Below are 12,445 nucleotides of genomic sequence, written 5' to 3' on the forward strand. Positions count from 1 at the left end.
CCTCCTCCTACAAATACTCTCAGGACAACTCTAACATGACTTTCCACAGCCATCTGTCCTTCTTAAGATGTGTGAATACTGTCCTTTCTATAGCTGGAATCATGGAATGGGTAAAGACTCTGGGTCTTCTTTCCACTTTGGTTCCCATGCAACAGTGCAACCTGAACGTGTGCCACAGCAGTCACCGGGGTGGCCAGACAATGCTGCCATCGTTCAGAACATTCCTCACTGGAAGTGGCCTTCAGAGAACCGAAATTCTTCCCAGTAAGAAAACCAGTCTATCACTTGAGAGTTATGCTTTATTTTTTAATTGCAAATGGCATCATTAGCTTGAACATCCTCATGAATCATCAGCTTTTTAGCTGTTTCCTAGACTTCGATCTCTCCTCGGAGACCACAACTTTACAAACACTGAATATATTTAAACATGCTCGTTACAGACTCTGAGGACACACCACAAAGGCATTCCAGAAAGGTCAGTCACATCAGCACCCTCTAAACAGAATACCCTGAGGAAGAAAACCCTCATAAGGAATGCATAATAACAATACTGATAACAATAATGGCTTAGGGCTTCCCTGGTGGCGCAGTGGTTGAGCGCCCTCCTGCCCATGCGGGGGACGCGGGTTCGTGCCCCGGTCCGGGAGGATCCCACGTGCCGCAGAGCGGCTGGGCCCGTGAGCCGTGGCCGCTGAGTCTGCGCGTCCGGAGCCTGTGCTCCGCAGCGGGAGAGGCCACAGCAGTGAGAGGCCTGCGTACACCAAAAAAAAAAAAAAAAAAAAAATGGCTTAAGCATGTTGAGTGGCACTTTATATGCCTTGTCTAATTTAACCTTCAAAAGAATCCTGAGAGGCAAGAGAAAGGTCTATTTGTGATTTGTGTCAACATCAACATTACCATGTGGTCACACAGGCATAACACCCTTATGTCACAAAGGGCAAAAGCTAATTCCCAAAACGCACGCCGTGAACAGCAAATACCTCCTCTGTGACGGCCACCATCTCCTCAGAGGCTTGGGCTGTAGGGATGTAGCCCAGTTGGTGTTTTTCACACATTTTCAAGCCTGTTAGCATTCTGCCGTTCCCGTATCAGTGTGTGTTTTAGCCCACGTGAAGCAGATACCGAGTGTATGGAATGGAAGTAAGTACATTTTTGGCTTCTGAGAAATTCAAACAAGACATTTCCCATCTAAGCAAGCTTAGCTCTATGGCTCCAGAATGACTTGTACTGTACTGATCGAAAGAAGGACCCAAGGAACCAAATCTCAAACTTATCTTTTTTTTTTTAACATCTTTATTGGAGTATAATTGCTTTACAATGGTGTGTTAGTTTCTGCTTTATAACAAAGTGAATCAGTTATACATATATCCCCATAACTCTTTCCTCTTTCCCTTCTATTTCTCCCTTCATGGTTTGTGCAAGGAGGTAGGAAATGAAGACTTAATCCAAGAATCTATTCTTAAGCAGCGATTTGGAGATCCAAAATCTGACACCAGGTATCTATCTATCTATCTATTTTTCAAACCTGTGTGGTTTTTTTTTTCCTATAAATTTATTTATTTATTTTTGCTGTGTTGGGTCTTCGTTGCTGTGCGCAGGCTTTCTCTAGTTGCGGCGAGCGGGGGCTGCTCTTTGTTGCAGTGTGCGGGCTTCTCACTGTGGTGGCTTCTCTTGATGCGGAGCACGGGCTCTAGGCGCAGGGGCTTCAGTAGTTGTGGCACGCGGGCTCAGCAGTTGTGGCTCGAGGGCTCTAGAGCGCAGGCTCAGTAGTTGTGGCACACGGGCTTAGTTGCTCTGCGGCATGTGGGATATTCCTGGACAAGGGCTTGAACCCATGTCCCCTGCATTGGCAGGCGGATTCTTTACCACTGTGCCACCAAGTCCGAAACCTGTGTTTCTTGAAAACCATCTCAGCAAGTGTGATCAGCTCCTTATTTCTAGCTCCTCCTTCACACTGACAGAATCACAGAAGGCGGCAGCCATGCGAGAACTGCTATAACCAAGAGTACGACCAACAGCCCATCCCAAACAAGACACTCAGAGTCACGACTTCCAGGACTTCTGCCATGACCATGGGCTTTAAACCATTCTACTACTTCCTGGAGGTCAAATGGCTGAGCCTCATAACCTAGCTCCTTCTTGGCTTTCTCTAGGCTAAAGTAATGTGTGACGCCGGTTTTGTAAACTTCGGTGCGGGTGAGGAAGGGCTGGAAGTTGTACAGTCGACCCAGAATGAAGTGGGCCGTCTCGGTTAGGAAAGCAAAGTAGTAGATGAGAGTCAAGGGCAGGCGGATGGATGGGAACTTGTAGCCCAGGCCCTCAACCAAAGGCCGGAAGAACTCAAAGTTGTTCACAGGTCTTCCATCTGAGATGAAGTAGGGCTGCCCAGAGGCAATGTGGCCCTTGTCAGCTTTCAGGGCCACTGAAGCCAGAATGTGAGCCTGCACCAAGTTATCCACATGGACAAATTCAACCAGACTCTTGGGGTCTCCGTACACAAACTTGAACAGGCCCTTCTCAATGTAGCTTACTATCCTGGGGAGGTGCCTCTGTTCTCCAGGCCCATAGATGCCAGCCGGCCTCAGAGCACAGGTTCTCAAGACCCCATCACTCCTTTCCAGGGCTGTACCATTGGCCTCCAGCACCTTCTTCTCTGCAACAGATTTGGTCCGAGAGTAGTGATCAGGATGGAGGTGAAGAGGTAGGTAAGGCAGAGATTCATCTCCATTTCTGATAACTTGACCTCCGAAGATGACATTGAAGGTGCTCGTATAAACTAACCTTGGCACCCCTCGCCTCCTGCAAGCCTGGAGGATGTTGTCTGTGCCCCCCACGTTCACTTCTTCAATCAGGTTTCGATTCAGTTGCTCGCGCCCTGACATACCGTAAGAGGCAATATGGAACACACAAGCGACATCCACATCCTGGAAGGCTTTCTCTATGTCAGAGAGGTGGCGGATGTCTCCGTGGATAAACTTGATTCCTTCTGGAATGGTTTGAGCAGGGCTGCTGATGTCAAACAGAATCACACGGACTCCCTTCTGGTTCAGAGCACAGCCTAGGCTGAAACAAGCAAGAGTAAAAGTTAGATCAAATCACTATTAAGCTGTGCCTAGGAAAAGTGTGTAAAATAATTTTCCCAGTCATCTTGGCTTATCCTGAGCTCCTCACTTTACATGTTCACTGGTACAAGTCTTACTTATGCAAATATTCAAAAATGAGAATCTTCACATTCACTTAAATTAAAATGAGAGAGGCTTTATCTTCAAAGACGGTGATGTCTACATGTTACATTCCCCCACCCCCCATTCTAGGACCCACCATCTATTCTTCAGAATATTTATGAATGATAAGGTAATTGTGAAAAAACAGCGATTATGTTAAACTGTTTTCGGTAGTGTGCATATCTCCCCTCCCGAATTCAATGGCTTTATAAAGAATTTTTCTTAAAGCAGCATGTACCTGTAGTTCTCCATTTCAGTATCTGAGCTGTGGGCAACACGGTTTTTTCCTGGTTTAACACTATACAAACAAGTAAAAGTCTACACCGCATTAGTGTGAGCTGAAAGCTATACTTTTCCCAGCAACTACTAATAAAATAACTCCATGGACAGATTTTGCAGATGCACTGACCGGAAGCCAAAATAGCCACCTCCTCCCGTAACGAGGACTGTTTCCTTCAGAGAGTTCTGGGAATCCATATATGGCAGTCAAGGATAACTGGACCTATAAGAAAGCAGTACGCATCACTGTTACTGATCCAGACGTAAATGTGATTGTCCCTCATGTGGGGTTAACAAAAACAAAAAGGCAATCGCTCGAGTAGAAAGAAAAGCTAAGACCTGGGTTCCCGTCATGGCTTTGTGACATTAACCAACTCCTCCCCACACCCCTCCTTTCTCTTCTTGGGCTTCACATTTCTACCTATGAATCATGGGAACAGTAATATCTGCCCTGACTGCCTGGCAAGGTCAATGTGAAGGTTAAATAAGATAACGTACATGGGAGTGCTTTGAAAACCACAAAGCACTCCCCAAATGTAAGGCATTTATTCTGAATCCTCAGAAAATTAGAGCCTTTTGGAAAAGAAGTCGTTCACATTTGGTAGGGAGAGGCATTTTCCCCACACACCAGAAAAAAATCCAGGACAGAAATTTAAAGCAATTTCCAACATCTTTGTTTTTAAACAGCACACTACAGCACAGTTTAATACTGGTGTTTTGGGACTTCCCTTGTGGTGCCATGGTTAAGAATCCTCCTGCCAATACAGGGGACATGGGTTCAAGCCCTGGCCCGGGAAGATCGCACATGCCACGGAGCAACTAAGCCCGTGCGCCACAACTACTGAGCCCGTGTGCCACAACAACTGAGCCCGTGAGCCACAACTACTGAGCCTGCGAGCCACAACTACTGAAGCCCATGCGCCTAGAGCCCGTGCTCTGCAACAAGAGAAGCCACCGCAATGAGAAGCCCGCGCACCGCAAGAGTAGCCCCCGCTTGCCGCAACTAGAGAAAGCCTGCGTGCAGCAATGAAGACCCAATGCAGCCAAAAATAAATAAATTTATTTATTTATTTTAAAAAAATACTGGTGTTTTATTAACCCTATATGTAAAAAAAAAAAAAAGGTGGGGGGGGGGACAAAAACATCCTTTGTGTAGCAAACCATGTTCCCCCACCCAGGAAATCTTCTAAGTACAGCATGTGCTCAATACCTATGGGGATCTTGCTTCTCCCTCCCTCCTCTTCTATGCTAAAATAATAATTATTTTTATATTTTTATTATTTTCTCAAGGCTCCAAGAGCCCTTTCTCTCAAAAACAAAACAGAACAAGCAAAAAGCGGGCCACTCAACTCTTTCCACTTAAGAAGAAATGGAACAGGAGGCATGCGGGTCCTCAAATGTGTTGGGAATACATACATACACACACACACACACACACACACTCACTCAAGTCACTGGAGACACTCAGCGGTGCGGTTAGACAGGGAGACTGCAAGCAACCAAGAGCCCTATCACTTGGACAAGCTCATCTCTCTTTGCCTGTTGTTTGCATCTAAAAAGCGGAGCTAATGATAAGCTCACAGGCTTATGGAGACCAAATGGGGTAGTGTATGAAAAATGCCTGACATAGTGCAGGTGCTCCACGGATGTCACTTCTTGAATTTTCTTTTCTTCAGGCTCTACAGTCTGGGGATTTGATTTTTCTCTTACATTCCCACATACCATGATTAGGTCTCTCAAAAGCACAGGGTTACAAAAAGTTTGTTGGGTTCTTCTGGAAAACTCTACTAAGGAGATCTGAGTGCCGGGAAAGCCAATCAGATCATTCAGGCAGAAACCAGTTGGTGTGACAGCTGAAGACAAGATTCAGCAAGTGACTGTCTCAGTGGCTTGAGGGTATGCAGAAGACTGAGAAATATTAGGAAAACTGAGCAAAATGATGTGGAGGATGGCTGATGGAGTCCCAAGGTTTGACAAAGCAATTGCCACTGCTGTGCTTACAAGAAAATCCGTAAAGAATGAACGTCCCGGTGTCCCTTTAATATACCCAACAGTGACCTTATGTTTCTATTATTTTCGGAGTGCAGAACACTCCCACTTGGATTTGGAGTAGCCATAAAACTTGCTGTAGTCAATTCTATCATTTAACGTAATCACGTGACTTTGTTAACAGATGCTGCTTCCAAACACAAAAGATGTCAGTCACTGACATTTCAACCCAGACTTCTTACTGTCACCATCATGACCTGGTGGCAACCTCCTTCTCTGACTTCAGCTCACTCTTCCACCACTGGTACTCTACCCTCCAGCCACCTGAACTTTTCCCCTTTTTTGAAGATGCCAAGCTCATCTGTGCCCTGAGGTCTACACACACTTCTTTTTTTTTTTTTTGCGGTACGCGGGCCTCTCACTGCTGTGGCCTCTCCCGTTGCAGAGCACAGGCTCCGGACGCGCAGGCTCAGTGGCCATGGCTCACGGGCCCAGCCACTCCGCGGCATGTGGGATCTTCCCGGACCGGGGCACGAACCCATGTCCCCTGCATCGGCAGGTGGACTCTCAACCACTAAGCCACCAGGGCAGTCCCTATACACACTTCTTGCTTCACCTCTGGTGAACCACCTCTGCACCAGATCTTCGCCTGGCTGCATCCTTCTCAATATTTAGGTCTGCTCAAGGGCCACTTACTCAACGCAAAGAGGTGTTTCTGATTACCCCTTCCTGAAGAGCTCTCCCTTATCTAAACGCTGCTCTGTTTTCTCCATCGCACATTTCACTATCTAAATTTATTTGTTTCCTTTTTGACTACCGATCTCCTTCCAACAGAACATAGGTGCCATGAGAACCGAGACCTTCAGCCTTTCTCACTGGCGTGTTCCCACCAGAACCTCAGAGACAGTAGATACTCACAAGTATTTGTTGCTTATGGATGATTTTGAACACTGTGAAATAATACATGCAATTTAGTAAAATGATGATGGGCACAAATTATGCAGGGCACTGCAGTGTCTAAGAGTCGTTATTATGTATGCCAATCAATGTTGCCATTTTAATTTAACATCTCTTAAAAATAAAAGTTCTGGCGTGAAAATGACATAAAGCAAAATGAGACAGAATTCCTGCATTCTGGAGCTTATGCTGGAGGAGAGAAGCTTCTACAAATACCTAAAGTACATGGCAAAAAGGAGAAACCAAGATTACTGCAATGTCGGTATAAACCAGGTGACGTGGGGGCACCGAGGTCGAAGGGAGATGGGATATGTTGATTCTGAAGGGCAGGTCCGAGAAGACCTCACTGAAGAGTAAGCACTAGAGCGGACCAGGGACAACGGGAGGACGGAGGCAGGCTGAGGCTAGGCAGAGGGCTACTACAGGCTGAGGGGGCAAAACACATGAACAGAAGAGCAACAGGGTGGGCTTGTGTTGGGCAACCGATACGGGGCGTGCAAACTGAAGCCGAAGTGTGTGGCTGGTGATTTAGGGCGGAAAGATGGCTGGAGTCGGCTTGGAGACAGCTTGGCATCCCCTTTGGGGGAGCCTGAACTCTATTCTATAGACCAGGGGTTCCCTATTCTATAGACCGGTCCATGGCCTGTTAGGAACCGGGCCGCACTGCAGGAGGTGAGCGGCCGGCGGGCGGGCGGAGCTTCATCTGCGGCTCCCCATCGCCCGCGTTACCGCCTGAACCATCGCCCCCGCCCACGGTCCCCAGTCCGTGGAAGAATGGTCTTCCACGAAACCGGTCCCTGGTGCCAAAAAGGCTGGGGACCGCTGCTCTAGACAACAGAGGGTCTTTGTACGTTTACGGAACATCGGGCTCACTTTGGTCCTTGTGAAAGATTAAGCTTTCCCTGGAGGATGAAAGAGTCTAGGCAAGGGCCGATGAGGGTGAAATGCCAGGGTGCTCAACTGAAATTAGGATGAGGCGGCGGCAACAGGCGGGGCCCGGCTGAAGTGTGAGGAAGGTGATGTCATTAACCGAAACAGCCCACATGGGTTTTAAAACTGCTCTGTTTGGTTAACAGGGTTTTCGTTAAGAGGATGCCAGATAAAAAAGGTTAACATATTCTTAGCATCTCCACAAGAATTCCTCTGTAAGGAAATCAGAAAATGGACAAGGCCTCAAAGGGTCCAGTTAAAAATTTTCCAACAGAAATTCTTCCTAATCTTTCATTGTCCTTTGTTTTTTAAAACTGCACATTCCAGTCCAGTCATAAGACCACAGGTCAGTCATGGCTCATGTGCACATTAATCACGCCAGGAATGTACAAGTTAAATTATCAATGCTTCAGGGTACCTGTCAGGCCTATTCATGCTACTCCTCATTACCTTCCAACTCGTTCCAGAATGATCTGGGGCAAGAACTGGTGTAACTGACCTGATCTGCAGGGTCAGACGCGTGGTGACGAGTAAGGAAAACGTAATCATTTCACAAGACAAACAGCAATGAAAGAAGCCTGCAACCTTCGCAGATGACCAGCCATTAACAAACGGTATCACCCAGAGGCCACCTCCTCCTTTCCTGGTTCCCTGCGTCAACGAGCACAGAAAAATCGCTGCAAACACATTTTGCAGGCAACCAAAAGAAATTCCCACGAACACTAAGCCAGCGGGGAGAAGGAGAGTGTACACAGTTTTCTCTCAATCAGCTGCCTGATTTTTCATATTTCATGGCTTCTGTTTTATTAGTTTCCACCCGATTCCTTCTAGGGCTGGGTACTCAGACCAGTGTTTATAATCTCAGTTTCTTTAAGGCTCTTCCAAAACGTGGCTTTGTTCAGTAGTTGCTTCCCTCTGGGTGGGGGGGAGGGTCACATGTGATCTGAGCCGTCATTTTAGTAGATACAGGTTAAGGTTAAGCACACGATCCAAAAAAAGGAATCTTAATTACAAACAAGAAGAAATGAAATTTAAAATCTGCCTGACCCCTTGATAATACTAAGATAGAACGAGGGTAATAAAATTGACATCTCACAGGGAAATTATGAGAAGAAACTCATAAAAATGACTGGGAGTACTTTAGATTTACAAAGACCTAATTAACTGCGAAGGATCAGTAATAAGAACCTTAACTTATGCACACAGTTCCTTCATCTCCAGGGTTCAACAGGACGATGCCACTAACTCTCCGGTATTATAATGCAATATACAAACCTAGGTGCCACTAGAGTACGGAACAGAGAGCAGAATTGAAGATGGCTTTCATAAAAACAAAAATTTACTGTATTTACTTTAAGGCAGATAAAAATATCTCCAGGTAGTTTAACCCTTTGATGGTGTGTTTTAAATTACTGCCCAAGTACTGACCAGAGGCAAAAGGTAACTGTGTTCTTACTGGATTGAGACCAGGAAAGTATATTGAGACTAGAGGGCTTAGAAATGGTGCTGTTGAAATTCCATATGTGATCTGAAAGTTATTTGTGTTCAATACAAAGCAGTCAAGGCCATAAAGATGAAGAAGTTAGAAACAATAAGGAGAGTCACCCTGATACAGGTAAAAGGATGTGAGGTGCAAAACCTAAAAGGCCAAATGCATTTGGGAAGAAAACTAAGGGCACAGCATTAAGCGGAAGGTTGATATACTCATGACAAACAGTGGTATTTGCACACACAGTTTTGAATACAACTGACGGTGGGCAGGGAAGCTAATTCTCATCACCTTATCTTCTCATCCAGCTACCCACTCAAACTCCTTTTGCCTAGATATTTGCTGCACAAAAGATCCTTGCAATTATTCATGATGCTTATGATAAAAGTAATTACATAATTTTATAATTGGTATTGCCCACCTGCTTCCCAAACAACCACATAAACTCCATACAGGCCTAGGCCACTTCCCCAGGAATGTCTGCAGGAACGAGAAGTATTTGGTGGATCACACACCCGGTAAATCCAAATGCAGGGAATGCTCTGCAAACTTTTCAAATGCCATTTTCTGCTGTACCTGCAAGTACTACACTTGTGCTTCCTCCCCTCTAGGTCAGCATGCCTGCCACTTCAACACATCAAAGTACTGTCATCTGGCATTTATTAAGCACTTACTGTGTGCCAGGCATCACGCTAGGCCTTCCCCACAAATCATTTCCCTTGACGCTCCTAACAACCCTCTGAGGCGAGTACTAATTGCTTAATCCCATTTACTGCAGCTAGTAGATGGGGGAGCAGGGAGCTGTACCTACTGGAACCCAGGTGCGTCTGACTCCACAGCTTACGCCTCAACCACAACAAGCACTCGGGGCTGTGCAGAGTCCCTGACCTGAAGCAGCCAAGTCAGTGCTGACCAGAGTCCTGTAGGGGCTTTAACAGCTAACATATTCTGCAACCTGATAGGAGTCCTTCCAATTTCCAGCGGGGAGGCAGGAGGCGCCCCATCCCCTCCCATGAGGTAGAGTTTGGAGGCAGGGTTAAGCTTCCTAGGTTAGATATCAGAAAATCTGGGTCCTAGACTTGGTTCTCCCACCAATTCCCTGTGTGACCCTGGCAAAGTCACTGAACCTCTCTGATCCTGTTTCCTCCTTGCTAAAATGAAAATAACAACTATGGCTATATTTATTAGTTATTATGGGCTAGGTGCTTTAAGGTTTACCACTGAAGCCTCAGGACAATCTTCTGAGGTAGTTATTATCCTCAGCTTTTCAGATATGAGGAAAAGGCTTAGAGGTTAAGAACCTTGCCTACGCATAAATATATCCAAAGTAAATGAAATCACTATCTGGAAAAGGTACCTGCACCCCCATATTCACTGCAGCATTATTCACAATCGCTAAGTCACAGAAACAACCTAAGTTCCCATTAATGGATGAATGGATAAAGGAAATGTGGTGTGTGTGTGTGTGTGTGTGTGTGTGTGTGTATATACACACACACACAATGAAATATTATTCAGCTATTGAAAAGGGAAGGAAATCCTACCATTAGTGACAACACAAATGGACCTTGAGGGCACTGTGCTAAGTGAAATAAGTCAAAGACAAATACTGCATGATATCATTTATACAAAGAACCTTAAAAAAGCTGAACTCTAGAAACAGAGAGCAGCCAGGGGCTTCGGGATGGGGGAAATGAGGAAATGTTGGTCAAAGGGTCTAAGAATTAAGTTCTGGGGATCTAACATACAGCATGGGGACCATATTTAATGATACTGTATTACATGCTTGAAAGTTGCTAAAGGAGTAGATCTTTAAAGTTTTCACCATACACACAAAAAAACTGTAATTCTGTGAGGTGATGGAGATGTTAACTAACCTTATTGTGGTTATTATTTCACGATATATAGGCGTAACAAGTCATCACACTGTACACCTTAAAATTACACAATGTTATACGTCAATTATATCCTAGTAAAGTTGGAAAAAAATCTTTTAAAAACAAACAAACAAACAAACTGGTCCACAAATTATGCTGGTGTCAGTGGCTGAGCTGGACCTAGGACTTGAAGCCAGGTCCGTAGGAGTCCCCAGGTGGCTTGGGACAATGCAGTGTTGTGCACTTCCCACGTTCATAATTTCTGTCACACCTGGTATCTCTGGTACTATGTCTTCCCTATTGTGTTTCATTTAAAACTACTTATCTTTTAACAATAAATACGTTCATTTTAAATGGTAACCTTACATGGCCACTTAAATGGAAAACCAGAATCATTTGTCATCAAGAGAAGGTAATCTTTACCCCCAAAGTGCGATGAAAATTAAAAATGTGAATCAAGTCTAGCTCGATACAGATGCTTGTTGAAAGCTCTGAGCTTGGGGCCCAGATATCTTTAAAAAAAAAAAAAAAAGAAAAGAAAACGAGGGCTTCCTTGGTGGCGCAGTGGTTGAGAGTCCGCCTGCCGATGCAGGGGACGCGGGTTCGTGCCCCGGTCCGGGAAGATCCCACATGCCGCGGAGCGGCTGGGCCCGTGAGCCATGGCCGCTGAGCCTGCGCGTCCGGAGCCTGTGCTCCGCAACGAGACAGGCCACAACAGTGAGAGGCCCGCGTACCGCAAAAAAAAAAAAGAAAAAAGAAAACGAGAAAAAGAAGCTAGCCTGTGCTTTAGACCTTCGCGACATTCTAGAAAGCCACGCTGAGCCCCACTCCTTGGAATCCGAGAGAGGGGAGGACTTCGGTCATCATCACTCACGACCGCGCCCCGTACCAGAAGCCAGTGGGCTCGTCCCACCTGGGCTGCCACCCGGCGCAGGTACGGACGGGGTCGCCGTCCGCGGGCCCCGACGCCCGTGCGAGCCTGAGCGCCCCCGCCAGCCGAGCCCAGGTCCCCGCGGAGGACCGGACCCCCCTCCCCAGGCCCACTCACAGTACCAGAAAACGACAGCGACGCCGGGTCTGCTCGAGAACTTGCAAGCCAGGCCTATCACGATCGCCGGAGCCGTCAGACCGGCCACCTGGCTCCACTTCCGGGCCTCTCTAGGAAGCGCGGAGGTCTTGGCATCTCTATGATGTGCAGGTTGCTCGTCCACAGTCACCTATGCATCATGCTCACTACATGAGTCTCCCCGACGTGTCCAACCCATGTGTTCCAGCTTCGCGGGAGCCCTTTCAGGGCACATCTACTGCTGTAACTACCTCCAATTTCTGCCTTTAGACTTGCACCTCCGTCTTTGTGCACCCCCAACGCTGAGCACAGGCAGTGCCTGATAAATAGGAGGGGCTCAGCTCAATCAGTTATTGCTTGTATGGATGAATGGATGGGTGGATGGATGACTCCAGACTCCTGAATATTCACTCTTCATGTATCTTTTAAAATCTCTATCTCTGAGTTTCCATGTTTTCCCTATTTTTACAGTTCCATTTCTGATCACTGAGCAGGCAATGATGCTAAGACTAACCTTTGCTGCTGAAGGAACCAAAGACTTAAAAATGATGTAGAAAGGAACGTTGGCATCCACCTTCAGAGGTCTCCCGGAGAGGCCAATATTTTGTCTCCTCGTCAGGAGTCTGGTTCTATG

General features: G+C 46.4%; 1 protein-coding gene across 2 annotated transcripts; it reads right to left on the bottom strand.

Moving 5' to 3' along the window:
* Nucleotides 1–803: 803 nt before the first annotated feature.
* Nucleotides 804–11,887, bottom strand: SDR42E1 (short chain dehydrogenase/reductase family 42E, member 1). 2 transcript variants are annotated; one of them, XM_022583083.2, is made up of 3 exons: nucleotides 11,799–11,887; nucleotides 3,634–3,726; nucleotides 804–3,063 (listed from the first exon to the last, which is right to left on the bottom strand). In XM_022583083.2, the coding sequence occupies exons 2-3, from the start codon at nucleotides 3,699–3,701 to the stop codon at nucleotides 1,950–1,952; spliced, it is 1,182 nt and encodes a 393-aa protein (XP_022438791.1). In that variant the 5' UTR covers nucleotides 3,702–3,726; nucleotides 11,799–11,887; the 3' UTR covers nucleotides 804–1,949. The 2 variants fall into 2 exon arrangements, with proteins under 2 accessions (XP_022438791.1, XP_089759471.1); XM_089903345.1 differs by having other exon boundaries at nucleotides 11,794–11,849.
* Nucleotides 11,888–12,445: the final 558 nt, after the last annotated feature.

This window comes from Delphinapterus leucas, chromosome 20 (genome assembly GCF_059928025.1).
Source record: "Delphinapterus leucas isolate spDelLeu-1000000601 "Yukka" chromosome 20, BTC_Dleu_Yukka2, whole genome shotgun sequence".
Taxonomy (NCBI): Eukaryota; Metazoa; Chordata; class Mammalia; order Artiodactyla; family Monodontidae; genus Delphinapterus; species Delphinapterus leucas.